The sequence below is a fragment of the Dermacentor andersoni genome, chromosome 3 (assembly GCF_023375885.2).
Source record: "Dermacentor andersoni chromosome 3, qqDerAnde1_hic_scaffold, whole genome shotgun sequence".
Lineage (NCBI taxonomy): Eukaryota > Metazoa > Arthropoda > Arachnida > Ixodida > Ixodidae > Dermacentor > Dermacentor andersoni.
Window position 1 is genome coordinate 213000920 of NC_092816.1, and position 24476 is coordinate 213025395.

The 24476-nt window shown below is 43.0% G+C and overlaps 1 protein-coding gene across 1 annotated transcript in view; it reads left to right on the forward strand.

The window, feature by feature from the left end:
• Positions 1-24476, forward strand: part of LOC126524322 (endothelin-converting enzyme 2-like) — a 203761-nt gene that overhangs the window by 137919 nt on the left and 41366 nt on the right. Inside the window, exons 13-15 of the mRNA XM_072286991.1 lie at positions 1594-1645; positions 11232-11299; positions 13443-13540. Of these exons, the coding sequence (XP_072143092.1) occupies positions 1594-1645; positions 11232-11299; positions 13443-13540 (218 nt within the window). The remainder of the gene's footprint in view (positions 1-1593; positions 1646-11231; positions 11300-13442; positions 13541-24476) is intronic.

Consider the following 24476-nt stretch of genomic DNA (forward strand, 5'->3'; position numbering starts at 1 on the left):
GAATTCACTATCCACAAGATATGCTCTCCCAAATTCAGTATGATTAAAGTTGAACATATTTACACTTTCGATTTATTACAGGCTATGCAATTTTCGCCTACAACTGTTAAAACCTTTTTCACGAATCTGGCGTCTCTAGGAAGTCGTCAAATTGTTGTAAACACATGAAATTCAGACACTTGGACGATACCATACTCTTGCTTAATTTACAGGCACCAATATTTACTGCATAACCTTCCACTTACTGAAAATCAATATGCAGACACAAATGGCTTAAATTAGTGGCAGTTTCGTTCATATCTTGCTCATCTGTGAAATTAGAATGTTACTATATTAGTGTCATGGTGATATTTACAATGTGCAACGTTATTTATTAGAATGTATCTTGTGTGTGTGTATGTAGAATGTTTTAGTGGTTACATGGGAATTGTGTTGTGTAAACAGTTGTAGATATTTGAAGGCTACTGTGACTTACCATTGTGATTTTTGACAGTATCCAGTGTGATATATTAGAATGTATTCTGCATGCATGTTTGTAGACTGTCTTAACGTTTGTATGAATTGAGTCTTTTAACTACAGTCTATTTCTGTTAATTCAACTCTGACGCAACCTACGAAATTGATCGAATTATCCAGCAGGTTGAAATAAACAAGATGCATAAAAAATGACAAAACGCCGTCAAATCATTTGGCAGTATTTGCCAGAGTTTAACACACTCCTCCAATCAAATGCGTGCCCACTTTCTATGTGTTTAATGTAGAAGAGTGATGTAGCAACTACATTAAAGCTCATAAGCAAAGTAGAAATCTAACGCATGCCAGATTTTATAGCAAGAAAAATATGTGTGCTGCATAATGGCAGCCGGTTTCCTAAAGTCGGCTTCGCCTCTTACTATTTCAAAGTTAGCCTCGCCGCAGTACATTTGTGTTATGCGGTAAAGCATACAAATGCCACCCACAATGGTGTTTTGGTTTCGTACCTGCTTGCACCGTGCAGGCAACTTTTTGGCCCAGTTTTCTTGAAAAAAATAATGTGCACTTAGAATTAGGCAAATACCATAATCAGACGTTGTGAGCTATGGTTGTTGCTTGAAGATCTTCCTAGGGCTGGCTGAAAACAGGCATTTTCAACAAGTGATGACTTGTGTTCAACACATTTACCGTCCTCTAAGCTCTGCTGAAACAGACACTGCCACTACAGCGGTCGCTATTGGGGTCACCATAGGGGTCAAGTTGGAATTAACCAGCAAAGGCCAATTTTAGGATCGAAATAACGAAAGTGTGGGCCCACAAATATGCATGGGCGCTGGCCAGGACCTTCGGTTGAGCCGCAGTGGCCGCAGTGCTGTTAAAGTAGTGCACAACGAGACAGACAAATGTTACTCCTTCCACGTGCCCAAAGTCAGTCGAACCAAGACCCTCCCTCCTGCAGCTTGCTCAAACGAGCCACTCGCGACCAAGATTGCAATTGAAGCGCTACTAGCTTCCATATGGCTGGCTTTCCTCGGGAACAAAATGATCTCTATATGTATGTCGTATGTTCTGGCTGTGATCACTGATGTACTTCACTTGTTGCTTCCCAATTGGTTTCAGTGGTACCCTTGGCAGCATTGCAGCAGCCAGTCTTCTCTCTGGATGAACACCCGTGAGTTCTTGCATCCCTGTGCTGCATTCGTTATGCAAATGCACAGTCAGTGCATTCTAGCAGTACTGGCAAGTTATAAAAAGTAGGCTCTGCAACGATCACCGCAATGGAAATAAGTAACAGCACAGTGAGCTGAGAGCAACGAGCATGTAATGGTTAAAGTGTGTGACCACTGGTATAGCAGAGTAATGGAATCAAAAATAGCAGAGGCTTAAATCATGGGATGAGATTATGAAGTTTGCAGCCATGGATTTTGCAAGTGCAGGAGTTTACTAATACAAGACAAGTAACCATAAATCACTGGCTGATGTGTGTGTTTTGTAATTGACTTAAAGAAGCTGATAATGCTATGGAATATCTTCCCGATGCCACTCAGTGATAAATTAGATAGATAAGCTTTGCTGTGCATTTTAAGAAATATATATTCAAGTGCAAAAACGCTGCTTGAGAATCTCGACTGCAGACATTTCCTGACATTTCTGGCAGTGTCATGGCAGACATGTAAGTTCTTCTCCCACTACCATGGATAGACTTATTTAGACACTTCAAATATTGAATACATGAACTTGAATGTCACTGCTAAAAATGGAGTACTGATTTGAAAGTTTGTTCTGCCATTGTTTTTGTGTGTGTGCGAAGGTCCTCGAACTGGAAACCTTAGAAAAAAAAAAAAAACTAGCAAGACTCGGAGTGCCCTAGACGATATTTACTATGATAGATTTTCTACAGAGAAGTTTCAGTGTTGTTTTCCAGGAAATCTATATGTCATGACATCATGACGGAGAGGGCAGATAGCTGCATAACAGACCAGCAAGCAATCATAATGTCCTGCTCCCACATGACCACCCTCTGTGCCATGACCTGCTGGGAAACAATACCAACACGGGTTTTTAAAAAGCTGTTAAGTTATATTTATAGAGTTTTGTGGTCAAGGACCTTCACTTGACAAAAAAAAATTTCAAGTCAGAAGTGTCATCTCACTACTCCTTTAAGCAAAGAATTGGTATTAGTTATATGTAACAATAGCTTCTGATATAGGCGGAGAGAGTTCATTTTTCCAGGGGTGGCTGGGGCCCGACCAGCTTTCCGAACCCTATATTGACACGTGAACTCGTTTATCTTTTACGGGTGAGCGCTTTTACCATCTAACAAATGTTATCGCTCAGTGCAGGACGCGTCTACATGTATCAGAAGTTTCGAGAATGTTATCGATGCTTCTATCCGCTCTCTGTTGTCGCCAAACCTTGTGTAATCTGATTGCATGCACGCACGACGCCAATGGCGTAGAACTTTGTGGAAGGCACGCAGGTCCCAGCGATTACTCTGGAACATTCAACAACTGATCTATAAACGTTAAATGCGCTTGACTCGCTGATCAGATTTTCGACAATCGCCGACTGTGTTCGCCGTTTTCGTTGAGCATTGAGTGTAGCCTGTTTTTCTGGGCAGAGGTTCACCCAATAAAGTTAGTTTTGCCATTCACAGTTTTCTTGCTGTGTCCTCAACCGTCACTATCAGGTGACACCCCAATGGCAGCCCCAGCGTCCCCCATCGTGCTTCAGCAGCCCAGGAAGCTTCCGACATTCCACGGTTCAGCATTTGAGGACCTGGAAACCTGGCTTGAGGACCTGGAAACCTGGCTCTGGCTTGAACCTGGTATGAGAGGGTCGCTCCGTTTAACAGCTGGAACAACGACGACAAACGACGAAAACGAGCCCAAGCACTACTAGAAACCCGAGTGCAGCTGCCTAATGAGAGCACCGTGATTTTTACAGAAGAAATGAGCCGCCTATTCCACCACGCCGACCCGGAAATATCCGAGGAGAAGAAAGTCCGCCTACTGATGCGTGGTGTAAAGGAGGAACTTTTCACCGGAATGGTACGGAGCCCACCGAAGACCATCGATGAGTTTCTTCGCGAGGCCACCAGCATCGAGAAGACACTTGAAATGCGGAACCGGCAATTCAACCGCCAGACGAACTCGACAAACTACACCAGAGTTCAGTCACTTGCCACCGACGATCTGCACAAGACTATCCGAGCAGTCGTGCGGGAGGAGCTACAGAAGCTGTTCCCATCATCACAGCCTCAAGTGGCTTCAATTGCTGATGCCGTCCGTGAGGAGGTCCAACAACAACTCGGAGGAGCCCCTGAATCGCCGCAGACTCAGCTGCAAGCGATGACATATGCCGCTGTGGCCCGCCGTCACGTTCCCCCTCCGCGCCCACGGCAGGACCCAGTGACGACACAGTTCCCACGTGACAATATACCTTCATCATCAGCAACCTGGTTTATGTCCACGAAGGTCTCTCCCTGCTATCTCCAATTACCCCTGTCCTGCACCAACCGATTCCAACTAGCGCCCACAAATTTCCTAATTTCATCACTCCACCTAGTCTTCTGCCATCCTCGACTGCATTTTCCTTCTCTTGGTACCCATTCTGTAACCCTAATGGTCCAACGGTTATCTAACCGGCGCATTACATGACCTGCCCAGCTCCATTTTTTTCTCTTTATGTAAATTAGAATATTGTCTATACCCGTTTGCTCACTAATCCAAACCGCTCTCTTTCTGTCTCTTTACGTTATGCCTAGCAATCTTCGTTCCCATTGCTTTTTGGGCAGTCCTTAACTTTTTCTAGAGCTTCTTTGTCAGCCTCCAAGTCCCTGCTCCGTATGTCAGCACTAATAAAATGCACTGATTGTACACCTTCCTTTTCAGTGATAATGGTAAGCGTCCAGTCAGGAGCTGACAATGTCTGCTGTACGCGATCCAATCAATTTTTATTCTTCTATGAATTTCCTTCTCATAATCAGGGTTCCTTGTGATTAATTGACCTAGGTAAACATAGTCCTTTACAGACTCTAGAGGCTGACTGGTGATCCTGAACTCTTGTTCCTTTACCCAACTATTCATCATTATCTTTGTCTTCAGCATATTAATCTTCAACCCCACTCTTACACTCTTTCTGTTAAGGACCTCAATCATTTGTTGTAACTCGTCTGCATTATTGCTGAATAGAACAATGTCATCGGCAAACCGAAGGTTGCTGAGGTATTCGCCGTCGATCCTTACTCCTTAGCCTCCCCAGTTTAATAGCTTGAATACTTCTTCCAAGCACGCAGTGAATAGCATTGGAGAGACTGTCTCCCTATCTGACCCCTTTCTTTATAGGTATCTTCCCGTTTTTCTTGTGTAGAATTAAGGTGGCTGTGGAAGCTCTGTAGATATTTTCTAAGGTATTTACGTAAGCGTTCTGTACTCCTTGATTATGTAATGCCTCTGTGATTGCTGGTATCTCTACTGAATCAAATGCTTTTTCGTAGTCTATGAAAGCCATATAGAGGGGCTTATTGTATTTCGTGGATTTGTAGTCGCGCATCCCTACAAACTGCATACTCATGCAAGTGGTGCGGGCATTTGTGCTGTTTCATGACAGACACCAACACGTTGTTGCGTACGCGTCATACTTTGACGAAAGCAGAGAGCAATTATACAGCCATGGAACTGGAATATCTTGCTATTGTTTTCGCCACCCACAAGTTCAGATCTTATTTGTATGGCCACCATTTCAAGATTGTCACCAACCATCATTCTCTCTCCTGGCTTGTTGGACTGCGTGACCCAGCTAGGTAGCTGGCTCGGTGGGCCTTGTGTCTTCAAGAATATCACTTTTCTGTTGCTTATAAGAGTGGTCAGTGCCACACAGATGCCGACTGCTTATCTTGTCTTGCCTCTCAGAGTGAGGGTACTGATGATGACAGTTCCAACGGCTACTTGACTACAATCTCATCGGACTTCCCTGACTTTGTCATCTTCAAGAACGAACAACAGCGTGACCCTTCACTATAAGCCGATTATTGATGCGACCCACAAATCTGAATGGGCTACGCCATGTGTGATTTGTGACAGTCTGCTTTACCACAAGAATTGTTCAAACAACTGTTCTCCACTGCTGCTTGTCATCCCAAAATGCCTGCGCCTTGCTGTACTTCGGGACATGCACGACAACCTTACATCCGCTTACGTTGGATTAGCTCGAATGCTCCACCACCTCTGACAACGTTTCTATTGGCCTCAGTAATGGAAGACAGCCAAGCAGTACATATCCAGCTGTGATGTCTGCCTGTCACGATCCACCCCTGGTCGTGAACAAGGGATGGCTCGAGGCACCCTCCGATAGACGGACGCTCCATAGCGTGGTGGTGGTGAACGATGACTGACCGGCGAGCAGCCGTGCTCGTCGGTGTTTATTGTGGTGCAGTGACTAATGTTGCCTGCCGAGCTTTAGCAGGCCACCAAGCTTGGCGGGCGAACCAAGATTATGCCCGAAGGGGCGTCACATACTTGCTTGGCCTCAGTAATGGAAGACAGCCAAGCAGTACATATCCAGCTGTGATGTCTGCCAACGCACAAACAACCAACTACAGCTACTGCAGGAACTCTGCAACCGGTTAGACTGCCAACTTCACCTTTTGAGAAAGTTAGTATAGATTTACTCGGTCCCTTCCTCAAGTCTACCGCTGCATAATCGTGTGCATGGATTATTTAACACATCATACTGAAACAATGACACTTGTCTCAGCTACAGCATCCAATGTTTCGGGGTTTGTTTCACATTCGATTATCCCCCGCCACGGAGCTCCTCATGTGGTGATAAGTGATCACAGCCGGCAGTTCACCGCTGATGTCGTGGAAGAGTTGCTACACCTTTGTGAAACTCAATATCGTCATTCCATGCCTTACCATCTGCAAACCAACGGTCTAACTGAGTGTACCAATCATACCCTCGTCAACATACTTTCAATGTATGTCTCAGCGGATCATAAGAACTGGGATGCCGTATTACCACTCATCACATATGCCTTCAACACAGCCAAGCATGAAGTCACAGGTTACGCACCTTTCTTTCCCCTCCACACTCGCCATCCTCAAAGTTTTCTCGACACCATACTCCCTTTTTCACCTCTTTCTTTTCATAAGAAAGAAACACACACCACACCACGAGCGCGGACTACCAACTGTTTATTTTTGGAAAGCAAGCAACATACATATATTTCATTCGGGAACCTGTACACGTGTCCGCATTGTCACACTCACATGTACCAATAAACATAAAAACGCAAAAGATTGCTTGCTGGGTAACAGTGTATCCAATATTGCGACAAGCAATCACCAAAATAACCATGAGCCATTCTTACAGCATCATGAAAGAAGGGAGATAACATTAAAAAATAAACAGAGAGAGACCGCGAGTATGTGAATGAAACGGATATGGCACTTTACAAATAACCAGTGTAAAGGGTAAGGATGAGGGCAGGAAATCGTTTCAAGAAAGCAAAGAAGGCACAGAAAAAAAGACGGGGAATATCACACCAATCAACATATGTGGAAATGACATCATGAAAGCATGAGGCTCAAAATATGGCTTAATGAAAACAACCATGGAAAGTGGGGGTGATGGCGACTATTGAATCGAAAAAAACTATTGAAAAAACTAATGCTCAGTGGCATTCACAGCACAAAACACCTACAACAAACAAAACCAAAAGAAAAAAGGAAAAGAACTTAGACCGCCAAAAGAGATTTTTCTAAAATGCATATTCCAGAAAATTTACTTCTTCTGGAAGCAACGAGACAGGTGGCATGCTGATGCATTTGTCGCTATTTTTTAGCATATAGAACAGGAACGTTGTTTTATTAAAAATTGGTTCACACGGGTTGTTTCTTCCGCCCTCTTCTTTTTACCTCTGCATCTGTCACAGTGCAGGGCCTAAGTGCCTCCTGCCTCGTTCATTACATGCCACTGGTGTTGCCGTGCCCTTTCATTGAAACACCTGCCCATTTGTCCAATATAAATGTTGTCACATGTTAAGGGAGTCGAGGAATCTCTCTCTCTCTCTCTCTCTATTCTTTTTCTTTTTTTTGTGAGTCCGAGTATAAACACTGCTGTGCATGACTGCTGTTGATTCTGTTTTCGAGTGAATCCAGCTTGGCCTCATTTTGGTTACTGAGTGAATTATGCAGTATTTCCCAACTATCATGCACCAAGACTTGAAAAGAGCAGTTGCGTCACTGGAAGAAAACCTAATGCATATTATTTCCAGTACAGTGGAGTAGCTGCCAGTAATTGGTTCGTTACTGAGATTTAATTTGGTAATTGCAATGAATTACCTAACTCGAGAAGTACTGTCCTAATTTTCAAAGTGTCAATGAGGCATTTGTAGGCACCCCAAAATGACTTCTAACTGCGGTGTTTTCAGCGACATACTAATGGCGTACAATTTTTTCTGACAGTCAAAAAAACCCACGAAGTATGAAAAATACCACGTGAGTGCACTGCCACTCACATCATAAAGCAGTACCCTCAAACAAGCTGATTTAAAGCAACTGCATTGCCTGTCGCAAACCTGAAGCAGCGGCGCATCACCTTGATAATCGTACAGAAAGAGCGCCAACAGAGGGTTTCGCGGCTTCTCAGCTAGTCCTTCCTCTCATTTCTACATCACACTTATTATCCGTCTCTCAAGGCCGACTGATCACACTGATAACAAAAGCCCCTTGATAACGCGGTCGAAGCACCCCTCTGACCACGCACAAAGTACGACAAGCAATGTAATAGGCATAGAATGTTTCAAAATTCCGGATTTTCTCACACCGCATCGAAAGACTGCGCGTGAAGCTATATTTCGCGCCAGAAACTTGCTTCGGACCAAAGCCAAATTAAAGTGACCATCTTATTTTTCATGAACGTGTATACATGCTGCAAGGACAGGTTCGTGTAAAAAAATAAAATCGAAATAAATATATTGGGAAGCGACCAATGTGTAGAGAAAAAGCAAAGCCGATGCATTCAAGAAAGTAAATGTACCACTTTAATTGAGCTGAATTTGCAATCAGGATGTCTGCACCAAAAAAAAAGCAAGAAAAAACATCAGATTTCAATCTGCCCTTATTATCTATTAATTCGTAAACTCTGTTGAACACCAGCCTAGAGGACATGTTCAAATAGGCCTCCTTTTGCAGCTACGCAGTACTTTGTTCATGTTATCACATCTTCAATTGCTTTCTTGATGACCAATGCCAGAATTCTACAGCAGACATCCATTATCCTTGCCTTGAACTAATCTGATGTCCATCTCGATCATGTAAGCACGATCTTTCACAAATCTTCACCCGATTTCAAAGAAAGAAATCTGGTGGAGAGAGGTCAGGGGACCTAGCCGGCCAATTTACAGGCCCATGCCTTCCAAACTGTTGCGCATGAAAAGTTGCACCCAGCCAGTTTTGTGCTTGGCTGCTGCTATGTGTGGGTGCCCCATCTTGCTGATACCACAGAAGTGGAAGACGTGACAGCAGGACTTCGCTGACAAACTCCTCCACCACTGCTTCAAGGACTTCATTCACATAACGCTGTCCAGTCAGTGTGTGGTCGATGAAGATGGGGCCAATTATAGCACCGGAGTAAATTTCGAACCACACAGTGAACAACCACTGGTACTGGTGCCGATTGCGCTTTACCCTGTGTGGATTGGAGTCCCTCCAATAGTGTGCATTATGCAAATTTACCTAAGTATTTCTGCGAAAATTGGCTTCTTCTGTGCACATGATGTTTCTCAAAAAGTCTGGTGACTCATCAGCTTTTGTGAGGGCCCAATTCGAGAAATCTAGACGATTCTGCAGGTCCGTATCTTTCTAAGCATTGGTGCAGGCTAACATGGTACGGGTGAAAGGCCATCATTTAGAATCCTCCAAACTGAGGACTTGGATTGGTACCTGGGCATCCATGTCCCACGCCAGCATGAGCGTTTGAGGCCATAAATGCTAGAAGATCCGTGCGTAGGTTAGAACTCAAAGATGGAGTCCTCCGCCGCTGTTTCTTGAAGCTGCCGGTTTGTCTCAGGTTTTAATAATTTCTGATGATAGTCAATGCGTTTGGTCTATCGCCACACTTCCATGACTGATATATATATTTGCGACCTTCCTCTTGTTGCCATTTGCAGATCGCAAGGCAAGGATCATTTTCACCTTCTGCTCATTAGAGAAAGACATGACGACTGGGACGAAACAAAATACACCTTTAAACCTTTGCCTTGATGTCAATTCGCTTTCGTTGCGAGAGGTTTTGTGGCAAAAAACAAAAAAAACATCCATGCACTTTATCTACACTAAGACAAGAGCTATCACAGCTTGTTTCCAACACCAAATGCGACGTGTTACTTCAGCTGGGGCGTGGCAGATAAGGCACTAGCTCGATCACAATGTTTTTCTTTATTTCCTTTACTTTGTTCTGGAAAACTCAGAAGGAGCCTGTTCGAGGGTGCTGCTTTATGATCCGAATGGAAGCGCAGTCACGTGGTATTCTACATATTTCTCGACATTTATTTATCAGTCGGGAAAAAAATTAGTATGCAGTTAGTACGTCGCTGAAAATACCGCAGTTAGATGTCCCTTGGCTGTGCCTTCACATGCCTCATTGATACTTTGGTAATTAGGATAGTATGTCTCAAGTTAGATAACTAATTACAATTACCTAGTTAAATCTCAATAACGAAAAAATTACTGAAAACTACTCCACTGTACTGTAAACAATGTGCACTAGGTTTTTTTTCTAGTAATGCATTGCTCTTTTTTTAAATCTTGGTGCATGATTGTTAACTGGGACACCGTCCTTATATTTATGACCTTTGCATGCAACTGACGATGTTTCCATCCCTAATAAATGTTGCAAATTATTAGAAATGTTTTTTTTTTTGTGAGTCATTAGCATCGCTTACTGGAAAGAGAAGCAGTACTGAGACAACCAACATTCACATGCATTTCACACGCCATTGATAAAAGACTCTGCCGAAGGGTTCACTTAAGTCTGGTTTTTTTTCATGGTCAGAGAAGCACGCAAAACAATTTGAAGCGTCATAAACATTCTCTAGGCACTACCCATACCTTTAGAAATATTTTTGCTTGGTGCACACTTCATGCACTGTGGCTGCAAACCTTTGTTTAAGAAGACGAGTGATGGCCAAACATTCTAAACAAGTGACAAGGGAAGGTGTAGAGACGTTTGAAATTAACAGAAACAAAGATTGCACAAGCCGCCCATCTGTTGCTTTGTCAGAGAAGCTGTTCTTGTCACAGTAGTGGTGGCTTGTTATGCTCTCAGGCGATTTGTGATGCTGTGGTGACTCTACACTCCCTTTCCGCCTTTTATTGTACGCTGCTATTTGTACTGTGACCAAATGCAATGAAGCATCAGTTGTTAGTAGCACTGTGTCCTGTGTGCCTTCTCTCTTGTGCATTTTTTGCATTAAAAACTATCAGTATTAGGTGTGTTACGCCTCTATTCGACCCTTTAGCATTTTCGGTCATTATTTGTTTGTTTTTTATTTACTTATAATTCATTTCTGTGCCTGCATTCAAGCTAAAAGATTTTTATGTTTGGACACATGGGCTTTTTATCTATGTTGTAGAAATTTTTTACAAGTTTAGGCTGAGAATTCAGTGGCACAAATAAATTGAGATGACCAATTGAGAACACTTTCCTTCTCAGATGATGTAGTAAGAGAAAATGAAATGTGTGGATTGCAGGGCATTGCAGTACGGGTCCTTTGGGAGCCTGATCGGCCGCCTGGTCTTCGAGTGCCTCCGCCAGGAAGGTGAGGCGTGTTTTGAATGCCACTCTGATGATGCAGGGAAAATGTGCACCTGGCACAGCGGCCTCTTAAACCTGTTCAGCGACAGAAAGCTGGGTCCAAACCAAGTCTAGGCATCGTAACCAATATGGCTGCATTGTTAGAGGGAATACTGTGTGTATCCTCTATAGCTCCCTGTCAGGAAAAGATGGTGCCAGCTTGCGTCCAATCAGTTCTGCCGCCCATTTTAACAGATAGCCTGTGATAGGACCCAGGGTGCTACGGTGTCAGGTTCTCACTGGATCTTACTGGCCTCATAGGACTGCTACAGCCGCTGTGTAGTAGCAAGTGCAGTGGTTAGCCGCCTAAAGCGAGCACATGAATCAGCAAAAGCCCTGTTCAGGAAAAGCTTGTGACACGTTGGATTATATAAGATGAGAAAACAGAAAGCAGGAACAGGATTATCTTCACACGTGAGCTCTACAAGGGTCCTGCTACTTGCAGCAGTAGCTGGTAAGGGTCCTTTTGCCTTTCAATATTTCTCTTCGTGTAATGCTTTCAAAGCTGTCATCATTATCATCGTGACCACAGTTGTCTGGAGAGCGAACTGTGTATCAGCAGCAAGGAAGTTACTTTCAGACCTTAGGAATGCTGCATTTTATTCTCAAGAGGCTCCTGCGGTTTGAGTCAGTTTCGGAATGTGTGCTTGTTTTATGTGGCATTTGTGTATCTTGATTGGAAAAGGCACCGTGCTTCTCTAAGTATACCTGGCCTAAGCTTTTGTTCGCAATCCCAAACATGTTGTGCTGCAGGTACATAGCTGCAGTGTTGTACATTTCCTTTTGTGAAAGATCCATGGGACATCATAAATAATGGTGTTTGCCACTGTGAATAAGGAAAAGCCTTTGTCTTGCCTTGTTTCTAGATACAGAAAATAAAATGACGAATGCTTACAATGGAATGGTACCGACACTTCAGAAAATTAGGCCACTTTGTCTACAATGTGCAAAAATATTACCACTACATACCCATCGCAATTTTTCAATATTTCATTTCCTTTCTTGACATTCGCTGTTCTAAAAGCAAAAAATAGCAATGAGTCTTGTCCACTGTGTCACGCAGTACTGAGAAACATCAACAGTGCACAGTCACTCAGTGCCATCTGCTGTCTATATATCCGGAATAAATGAGGCACTCGTCTTATAGGCTAGCATCACCTTGCACTATGTAGGCCTGACAAAAACATTTTGAAATATTTTAGGATAATTATATTGCAGCTAAGGGTTAAATAAGAAAAACTGTAGATGCTTATACCACATAATTATGCAAGTATTAAATAGCATATAATAGTGAACATGCAAATATGATGACATGACTGAACAAGCAGTGTGCTCATGTATTCTTAATACGGCAGTTAAGGGGCATGAAAAGCAAGCGCGCGACATAAACTCCGCTTTGCGAACACATTCTGAGCGCTCGGGCTGCGATACCATCATGCAGGCTTCGTGATTGTGTCGGCGACGTGGCTTCTGAGACTGCGTTAGTTCAGAGGCCACATTAATGAATTCGCTGGGTAGGAGGCTATCTACTAGTAGTGAAGGAGACGACGGCAGCGATAAGAGTGACTTCCAGTCACAGTGCTTTAAACCTCGGACAGTCCCCAACAGCTGGGGCACATGGCTGTGATGCGCTCTTCTGTCGGGGCTAGTCGAACCGGAAGCCGCATAATGTTTTCGGACAGTCCGGGACTTCATAATCGAAGAGGCCCATTGAGTGCTGTGGAAAGGGGAGTCATAGAAGGCCACTTTATATCCAGTCTTGCACTATAGGCAGTTACGTTATAAGTGGTCTGAGCTTAGTTGAGAAACCGACAGCTGCAATTTTTTCTTTTTTTCTTTTACGTTGCAGTTTCTTGCACCATGTCCCCCCTGTGCAATTCTATGTGCAGCCACTTCTTTTCCTTTACTCATAGCCAGTTTACTCTGCTGTTAAAATACATTGAATAAATTATTTATATGAAATTTTTTATTGCAATGTGGCACTACCTTCATTAACAGCTTTTCATCTCATCGTGGTTTTGTCTATCCTCTTGCTTTTCTTGATGCACTGCTCATGTATTTGTGAGTACTTGGGTATGTGAATCACATACCAGGGTATGTGATTGCAGATGAGAGCCTGTTCCGCAACAATATGACACGTGCCAGTCTGCGAGAGAAGTTGCACTGCCTGGCCAACAGGTATCCTGCCTTGGACAGAACTTTGCCGGTAAGCATTAACATCTCATGGAGCTCCACATGTTCCTGCTGGCCCTAAGATTGTGACCCGAAATTTCTTTAGGCCTCGATTTAATCAAGTTTTTGTATCAATTTCTTAGTGGTTTTGCGCCTCACGTAATTTCTTTGTTTTCATATAATGGATGTCTTCCTAAGCATGCAGTGCAAAAAATTGTCGCCTCTGTCACTGCACTGTGTGATGCATTTCATTCTTTCCTGATATTTTGTTGTCTTTTGTGTATAATTGACTGCGAAGGCCACAATCGACTTCATTCTTCAAACTAGGCACAGGATGCATTCATGGGCTGGTCAGCAGAAAAGAAATGTGCACATTGAACAAGTATTGTGACTTCTGCATCTGTGATATGGCAGCCATGTTTTGCAATGGCCAAAGGGGGAAAGCAAACTCGGCTGTGTTGCAAAGCACCTTAACTCTTTCCTCAATGGGAGAAAAATGTCCATTTTTTGTAGGTTACGCTAGATTTTCTTTTTTCTGAAGCAACTACAGCACTCAGAATTTTGCGCAATACATATGTGAAAGCAAAGCAGAATGAATCCACTTTTCAAGCATACAACTTTTATTAACAAGATTTGTGTAAAAAAAATATAACTTGCCTAAGACAAGATTGTAATAAATTTGTTAAATGTACAAAATGTTTTGCAGTGTCATAGCAAAAGATTTGGGAAGGATATCTGCAAGGAAGTCAAAATGTTTCCTTGAAAACTACTTGCCCTACACCAGTTTAACTGGAAGCCCTACAGTTGGGCACGCCATACACCAAAGCAGCTCCTCCATGTGAAACATAGGGGCACACTGCAAGTCTTGCAGTAAACGAAGGTGTCAATGTGGGCTTGTTGGTTGTTCACCATGAAACAAGTGAGCTGTAGCATCAACAGGGTACTAGGATATGAGAAGGCACAAAAAAATACACACACGTACGTACCATCATACGCTACGTATATGTATTCTTTCGTGCCTTCTTGTGTCCTAGTTCCTTGTTCACACTACGACTCACTCACTTCTTGCAGCGAACTCTTGTTTACTGCTGCATTTTTGCTGTGATAACATTTCTCTTAGTTTCAGTATGTCTCCATGTTAGCTGGCTAGAGCTTAACGGCTTCAGTTGGTGGAGGAGCACAAACAAGCAGTGCATCCTCAATTTCCAGGTTGATATCTGTCATCATTTTTCTCAGAATCAAAGTAGGCAGCATCCTCCGACTCGTTGTTGCCTGCGCTGTCGATAAAATCGGCTCCAGGCACAGCGGAATCGTCTGCTGTTTCTGAAGGCGCACACTGCTTCTGGAGGCAGCCGGTTTTGTCTTCAACTCCGTCGAGCATGCCCGTTTTCAAAGCCTGTTCGAAAACCACCACCAAGTGGGAAAAAAAAACGAACTCCATAAGGAACAAAAGTTCTCATACAATACGTCAGATAGCAGTGTCTCCGTGAACAGTGCAGAAGGTCTCAAAAAACGCATTTGAAACCATCATTCTAACAGTGCCCAGTGGGTGCAGTAGGGAAACAGTTAAGGAGCAAATAATCACAATTTTTTGCCAAAATCCTGTTTCCATATTATAGAAGTTTCAGGTTTCTTTACTATCTGAGAATGTGCCAAAAAAATTTTATCTCATCAGTGCATTAAAAATGCTCGAAATAGTGTATTTTTCACAAGCCGGGGACTCCGCATGTGTGATAATAGTGTTTTAGCGTGCCCAGTATTCAGTTAAAATGCATGTGGACTGGGCATTTTACCAGATGAGCGGAGGCACAAACCTGAGCAGCCCGCACGGTGCAGAAACCTGGTTCCATATAACTCAAATCAGACGAACACAGTGCTAATGTAGCAGTAACCAAGTGTATTCTACTTTAATGCTGGTGTAAGTTTTAGGCAGCAACATGATTAAGCCACTGCCGAAAATTTGCACCAGCAGCAAAATAATATGCACTTGGTTACTGCAACATTAGCTCTGTGCTTGACTTGAGTTATGTGCAGCCAGGTTGCTGCACCGTGCAGGCCACTCAGGTTTGTGATTCCACTCATCTGGTAAAATGCCCAGTCCACATGCGTTTTAACTGAACACTGGACACGCTAAAACACTTTTGTGCACCAATTTCCTGCAGCTCTTTGCGGACTCTCCACGGTTCACTCATACACAGCTGCAGCGGGCAAGGAAAAATACTGCGCACTGACTGTGGCTCACAGTGATAGGAATCATGTACACTCTGAAAAGAAGGCAGCGATGGTTCTTGTTCTTTATTTTCTTATATATATATATATATATATATATATATATATATATATAAACGAGAAGAAAGGGGTATAACCAAGGGGTGCAATTTTTATTAATCATATCATGAGAAGCCAACAAACATTGACACCAAGGTGGGTCTCAAATCCAGCAACATTGATGCCTTCAAATAGCACGTGTGGGTTTATTGACCAGTTGCCTTCATCCAAAAAGATCATGTACTCATGACGCCTGAGGCAGAAAGGATGTTCCACATCTGCCGCTATGGTTTGTGAGTGGTGGCGCTGGCTAACACTCCCAGGGTTCTAGTAGGAAACATAAATACCCAAGAAAGTGGATGGGGAAACGGCACCACTGTAGCTTAATTGTTAGTGAGCATCACATGCATAATGCGAAGATTGTGGGATTGTTCCGCACCTGCGGCAAGTTGTTTGTTGATCCACTTTCATTTCCATTAATTTATCGTTTCTTTATTTCATTTATTAAGTACTAGTAATTACCCCTATGTTGTCCTTGGTGTCAGTGTTTGTTATGTATATATATAGGTGCCATACATTTCTCTTAGCACTCATTTCTCTCAAAGAGAAGCTCCGCTTTTGGAGACCTTGTTTGGTTTTCCTATGCGCGGGTAATACGATCACTCCGCAATTTTTTCCAGGCAGTGCTTGCCACAGGCAAAAGTCAGACTACTTGACAGCTTAACAGTGCCTCGGAAAAAAAGAAAGCTTGCAGCTATAGCCACAGAAAAATAATTTGAAGAAGGCCCAACATATGCTGCAGGATAATTTTAGTTACTATCGATGCAATTTGAACAAGGTGACACACTTCAGAACTCTTGGAATCATTTTTCTTAGTTTGTGTTTTTTCACAAAAGCTTGTGATTGCAAAAACGATTATTCTTGTATAAGAAAAGGAATACTTATTGGTAGGGTGCTTACTGGTATAGAATTTTGTGCAGAATGCAACTTTCAGATTTTCAGATTCCACAATTTTTTATGAGAATTGAAATTTTGGCTGCAATGTGGAGGTTAAATTTTTGGTGAAGCCAACAATGCAATCTTTTTCAATAAAAGCTGCGCAAATAGAACAAAACAACTGCACAGTGGCATTTTTGGCCTTTCTAATAATATATTATGCACAAGAATACTAAATGTTTTCTCATTTTAGAACAATAGTTTTCAGACCAACCACAGTCATTTCAGCATCTTAAAATTAGTAATTCTTTCAAGACTTCTTCTAGAATAATAAAATTTGGCACCTGGACTTATAATGTTGTCCTGGCAACGTCCTCCAATTTTTATCAAAATCAGACTAGTGGAACAAGATCTCACTTATGTAGGCCATGTCCCCCATTAAGCTGTTTCATTGTTCCAAAGGAAATCAGTCCATTTGGTGGATAGCTTTTGAATACGCTACTAAGTGCCTGTCTTCAAGCAGCAGCATGTGTGGTATGAATTGCAGACCATGCTTTTATTGTTTATCAAATTTCTAATCCGTCAGTGTGCTGCTTTATGAGCATATGCCCGCAAGCTTTGGCATATGCTCTGTTGTGTGCACTGCTTTGATTCCAGTGAATTCGACTGCTATTTTTGCTTCCACGTCGTGCAGAGTTTTTCCCATGGGCTATGAGCACACAGCTGCTGTCAGCTCAACCACAGAAAATTGGGGAGTGCCTTCACATCTGACATTCTTAACGCAGCCTGTGCGGGTGGAATTATTCCTTACTAGGAATGTATTCATTTCACACCCGGCCAAAAATCCAGGCAAGCATCCTTCTGTCCCTGTCTGTGTCGTCTGCAACTAAAAGCACCATGTGTGAAGAATTAATTTTTTGAGAAGATGCCTCATTGAAAGAGAGAAGAGTAATTGGGACATTTGCCCAAGAGGAGGAAAATGGGGAAGGAAGGTTGAAATGAACAAGTTTGTTGGTACTTTACCCTGGAAGTGAGATGCCTTGACCACTCGGCTTGCTTTCCCCCTGAACATACTAAGTGTGTGTGTGTGGTATAGCTTGAACTGGTCGCAGTAACTCAGAAATATGGTTACAATTGAAAAATCTACTTGCTAAATGGAAATGAAAATTGTTATGACCCAAACTGTCAACATTATTGAGAAAGAAAGACGAATTCCGAGTTGGCACTGTGTTTTCCGTATCGCTTTCTCAGTTTCAGTTTATTCTTCATTCAAAAAAACAATAAGTAAATAACAAATAGTATGCAGACGAGGCTCCCAAAGTCAATGACTGCAACGGGACCCTCTTGAAAGAGCAATGAAAAAACAATGGCACCAAGTGTATGACTCAGCCTGCCATCCATTTGTAATTCCCAGCATTGTGTGGTCTCCACTCCACAGCTGTAAGCAAACCATTGTGCATAGTGCCACCATATTACTTGTAACCGTTCTGTGGTGCATTGTGAGATGCTGCTGCTGCCGTGTGTGTGTGTGGACGGCTGATGTGTGGCAGTGCATACTCACGAGAGGGTAACCCAGCTTTGTTGCTCTCTCCCACACCACTTGCAAACAGAGTGACACCGCCACTGGTGAGTTCTGACAGCAGTTGGGGCGCTGCTGTTGCATGCACTTAGTCCCAGCTTGCACACATTGGGTTTCTCAGGCATGCACATGTGCAAGGAGTGATCTTGTGGGACATCTACACTGGACATATGTTGAGTGCATGCATGTTAGTGGGCATGTTTAAGTCGGCACTACACATTCACAAGTGCCTGAACCACTTAGTCGTTGTGTTAAATGAAGAAATCTCTTAGCCAAAATGCTTAGTTTGTTATTGCTGATTGATTACGTTATTTCTGTGACAAAATGTAAGTATTATAGGCTAAAATATAATTGACTATAGTCGGGCACAAATTTACAAGGTAGCGGCATTTGCCCTCAAAGCCGAATGCACACCAGCTTCCACCCGTAGGCTCTAGACTGACATCATGAGCCGGACAGCCGGTGACCCCGCCAACGGAGAACATGGCAGCTCGCGCTTCAGTCTGGGCCGAGTCGCGTCAGAGGGACTCTTTCTTCAGTCGCTGAGGCAATTAGCTGCCACGTTTCGGTCATCTGGGCGGGGCTTCTCCTTCCTTCTTAGGTGGTACTCAACTATAGTGTGACAATTTAAAGTTGCTAACCAAAGTTTACTTTGGATATGATATGAAGTAACCAGCTCCCTGCTGGTAATTGGCAAACAAAAGCATAAGGCAAGTATACACACTGATTGTTCCAGTTACACGTAGGCATGGCTGCTAACACAACCCCTTAACTCTTTCGTTACCACGCCTATTCAAATCGATCACCGGTGATCCATACTTTAAATCTCTGATTTTGACATGCTGGAACCATTTCTTATCCACTTAAGGACATCCAGTAGTTAGTACAGGCACTGCACTTTCAGAATCAGTTTACATTTTCGCGTTCCGGCGATGTGATTTTTGACGGACTTTTTTGCGAACTAATGTGCGTATGTTGTAGCAAAAAGAGGCTTGGCTGTCACCTTCTGCTGCACTCGAGAAAAAAGCATGCCGCTCACTACTATGCTGCACTAGCAACAAAATTTTGTAATCAAGGTGCACTGCTGGTGTCACTGCACAGTTATCGAAAGTCGCTCCCATGGCATCGTCCTATGCAGCTGCGTCACGAGAAAACCATCATGGTTGAAACTATGCTGCACCCGTACTTCAATTTAGTGATGAAGACTCAAGTTATGATTCTGAAGATGACAGCAAAGCAGATTCAAGCTCTGAAGGCAACTATGTTTTGAGTCAGCATGGGACATCCGCAGCTGTTCACCGGCCTTGGGTGGTCTCCTCCGTTGTGTGCTCTTATCTGCCGATCTTTTTGCACAACCTGAGAGCTCTACTGGTTATCTTCAGGGGGCACACTTCGCTTGGTTATGATGTGCTGCCATCGGCAGCAAGGAAACTTCTGTTCACGCCAAGAAGGCTGCCCATAGCACATCTCGGCCCAGCACTACGGATCAGTGCAAGACAGTTTACAACTGCGTGGGATTTCCTTGTACTCTTCTTCTCTGCAGAAGCGATAAAGACAATCTGCAAAAATGCAAACAGATATGCTTGGATGCATAATCTTGTAGTTGCTCATGTACGCTGAGAGCGATTGGTCCTGGAAGAGTTGCATGACTCTAGATGAACTCGTGAAGTACGTTCCTTGGACTTCTCATTGGACCATCCTCAGAAGATGCTGAAAAGGCAGGAACTGCAAAATGTCTTATGGGGACCACGAAGATGAACAAAAACCAGTCGTTTTGTGGGGAAAGTACGGAGTGCACCTATGCTTCCCAAAATCCAGGAACTGCTTCACCGCATGGCATGAGCGACGAACTGGTCTTAGTTTCTTTTTTGTATCCGAAGAACAGCAGTGTATGAGCATTTATTTTTTACAGAAACTATTCCTGGGTTATTTATCGTTGAAATATATATTCTGAATTTCCTTTGACATTAATGTTTTTGTGGATATCAGGTTATAATGTTTGTGTTGTTTTATATAATCTGTTTTGTTTTTCGGTTTTGTGCTCTTTGTGTAACACAAGTTCACCAATATTAAGGCGTCACGCTGTTCTTGGGCACTTTAAGAAAATCAATAAAGAAATGTTTTCATTGTTTTTATCAATGTTTTCAAATGTTTTTATCAGCTAGCAGCAAAACTGGCGCTTTCTAGAATTTTTATGTGTTACATAATAAATTTTTTTGCTTGGCAACATATTCTTTGGAAAAGAGCACTTCATTATGCACAATATGCCATGCTGCAATGTGTGCTGGAATATTATTTGTAGATGTGAATAATTTTTTTCTGAGACCTATGAAAAACAACCATTTTCTCACGGTAACGAAAGAGTCAAGAAGCCTTGGCAGTGTGGTGTACACAGTAGTGCTCTGATGTGTCTACACCACCCATTGTGTAGTCAGTCTCACCATTCCTCAAATGTTTTCACTGCGCAGTCACCAGTCTTGCCACTTTAGGGCAACACGCTGGTAGGCCTGCTCATCACCTCTTTTCATCTTTTGCATTTGATGTTCGGGAAGCATGTCCTTTGTATTTATTCTTTCAGTGCCGTAGACATCTGTGCACTGTTGAAAGACAAGATCAACAAGCTCCAGGGAAATATAAACATTGTCTATAATCAGACAGTAACCCTTACAAGCTAGGGTGCAAGCAGGTTCATGGCAACCTTGTTGACAATCAAGGCTGCAGATTTTCAGTTGTGCTCGGATTAGTCCCTTTTCTAGTGTGAATTAACGCATTCCACATGCACCGTGACAACACCTAACAGAGCATTCAAAAATTTCAAGACAACTTTTGCTCTCTTCTGTAGAATGCACATCCCAGCCTGCTTTTATCGAGCATGAGACTCTCATCTATGAAAACATCTCTCTCTGGTTTGTGTGCAGAGCATTAGTTCTCCAGTGGACAACTCAAACATGGCCATTCATTTATATCTTCAGTTGAGCATTATCACTTATACTGTTGACGCTCTTGCATTATCCACAAAGTGGGGTACACTCATCAGCAGCTCAAATCTGCTGTCGTGCATTGCCTCTCCAAAAATCAATTTAAACAAGAGCCCATTTCTTAACTAGTACTGGTCTTGTCGTGGCTTGTAAACGATTGCTTGCAGAATAATCAGTGCAGAGAACAAGTCTATTCCTTTGCCACAGGCACCCACTTTTTAAGGTGGGAATGCTCGCTGGGATGGCTGCTTTTCAGCTTCTCAGCAACATTCCGATTCATTGTTCCTTCGATGATCAATAAAACAAGCTCGTCACTGGGAAAACACTGAATATATATTGCAGCAATTTGAGAGGCAAAGTAGTGGCTATCACTGTAAGAGGAAAACAATTTTTTAGGGGAATGTTGTCAATCTTTGCACATGCACTGGCAACATTGTTGTCCAATCTTCCTCATTTTCTCATTTCAATGTTGTTGCTGCTATTTTGGCTTCGTAAAACAATGTACAGCTCTGTCTGAACCATCGCCATCGGAAAAAGCTGACAATAACAGAGAAATTCTTTTTTTTTCAAAGGCGGGTGGGCCAGCAATGCAAGTATTGCCTGCTCTAGACACCATTTTTAAAAGCTCATGTTTTCATACAAAAACAAGTGCTCCACCCATTACAACAAGAAGAAATGACCAACGATCTGCTGCCATCTTTTAAATGAGCATGTCTCGTCCGAAACCCTCAAGCTACACTCATCCTGAATGCTTTGGGGAAGGCTCAGCATGGACAAGCACAGCTTGTAAATGGTTAAGGTTCAAAAGGGCCCTCAGACACAGCAGTTATATGGTGAAACAAGACATCATGGGCAGACACTCCTGGATGGATACTCAATTATTGGCATATGCGTTACTTTTTAATAAAATGTGTGCTTGCTGGTGTTGGCTATATTCAGTTCTACTATATTAGCAGACAACCTGGGCAGACAAGACAGAATGCTTTTAAAGTGGAGGTGAAGAACATGGAAGCAACACAAACCTGTAGGACATCCAAGGTCCACACTGAAAGTAATGAACAATAGCTCTTCTGACAATATTGTGCTGCGTTATGTACAGTGAAACATTGTCTTTTACTTTTCATACTTTTGTTAATTTTCTCACGTTTCTCTGCATACATTTTCAATAACGATCAGCAAGCTTGAAAATACCCCTCTGGTAGAACTCCATCCCAGCATTGTATAGGTGCACTGTTGCATAGATTGCCTGCAGTGTCTCGTATCGTTTGCCTCGAATTTGAAACAGGTGCGAAAGCACATCCCTTCTGATCCTATCATTCTCTCCACTGTTAAGCGAGAAGTTTAAGCTGCAAGATCATTTTTCTTGCAGGTAGCTTATTGCGCAATGAGCAACAGAACTTGTGGAGTATTTCAACACATAAATTCATGCCTGTTTTCCAGCCACAGTCACTGCCTAAACTGCACTGTACCCTATTTCAAGCATTTTTGCCATATCCTCTAATGTTGTGCTCCCGTATTCTTCGGTGAGTGTATCAACAGCTGCCTTGTTTACTTCAGTCATGGCTGTCAGAGGGTGACCATTTCGAGGCTCATCTTCAGTGCTCATCTGGTTATCTTTAAAATGCCTGACCTCCACACACTGTATTAGCTTATTCAAGCATCAGCATACCCAAGCTGAAGCCTCTTATGAATTTCTGTGGCTGAAATTTGCTCTCTCACCACGTATTCTATCAGTGCATGTTCACAAAACAAGTTATTGTATGTTGTCATTTCATTTAACATACTGGTGGCTAGATTATGTAACCTGTTGATGTCAAATGGCCGTACATATATGCAGGAAAGATGACAGCACATGCCACCAAGCAACCATTCTTGTGTGCTTTGTGACTGGTGTGCGAAAAGGTCATTACTTTCAGCGCGACCCTCGTACATACTTGCAGCACCAGGGATGGTCATGCAGCATGACATATGTAGGACAAGCATTGTTTACCATCTAGTTTACTATAGCACAAGCAGACAGTACATAGCAGCAACAACACTGGCAGCAATGATCAAAGGAGACATTCATCAACTTTTACTGAAACAGCTGAATTTGTTGTTTTGGAACGCAGCAGAAAGGATGCTCACACAGTTGTTGAATGCGGAAGTCGCTTGAGCTCACCACCTAAACTAAGTGGCTGGAAAGTCTAGCATCTCAGCTAACATACATTCACAGTAAGGTTCGTTACCGCGCAACACAAGACACGGCCAAAAGAAGGAATAAAATGATGACTTGACACTTCTTCCTTCTTTTGTCCATTTCTTGTGTTGTGCTGTAATGAATCTTACTATGAATCCCAACCATCTGGCCCAACTTGCCGTCTTGATAAAGCTAACATTCATGTTTTATTTAGTAAACTGGGCAAAACTGCCAAAGAGGCCGCCTTTGCGAAAAGCCATGCTGTGTGCTTTGTCAAATGCAGGACAGGGTGCACATATCCATGTCTACATGTATGTGGCCAGACTGGGCCTCAGTGACAGGTACCATGTGCAGATGCAGGTTTTGGTGGAACCTGGCCATCTTGCAAATCACTGTAAAAGTTTGAGAACGCAACAGGTGCACTCATGTGGTTGGGAAGCAAAAATTTGAAAAAATTTTAATACGTGGAGAGGTGGAAGAAGACTATTATCAATGCACATGTGTGAGTACGTTGGCTCCCATTTCTACAAATGTTTTGGATCGGATTTTTTGCCTCAAGCCACAAGAATTATGCATCAATCGATGCAGTTTGCTCCAAGGAACAAGCGGCTACCAAAATCTCACCGGTGGCTGCATTTTTCGAACTTTTCCGAAACTTTTTCCACCGCACACCACATTGGCACGTAGCTACACCTAACGGGCCAAACCATACGGGACAGTCGGGTGGGCAGCGAGTCTACGCCCAACGTGTCGTCGAGCTAGAAAATGGCCTCCAACCCCAATACCTCGGTTGTAGAAGGCATGGAAATCAATCTGCAGGAAGCGGAGTGCTAAGCTGGATCGATGTTGTGAGCAAGAAGAAGAAACTTGCCGAGCGGTGTGATCCTAACGCACCAACGTCAGCAAAAGGAAGCGGTAATGGCGGTACCCACACCCACACAGAATGTGTTGAGACGGGTCGTGGAAGCCTCCAGAAGCGCAAACCTTCCTAGGGATCACTTTAAGACCATTATACGGCCTCGTGGAGGGT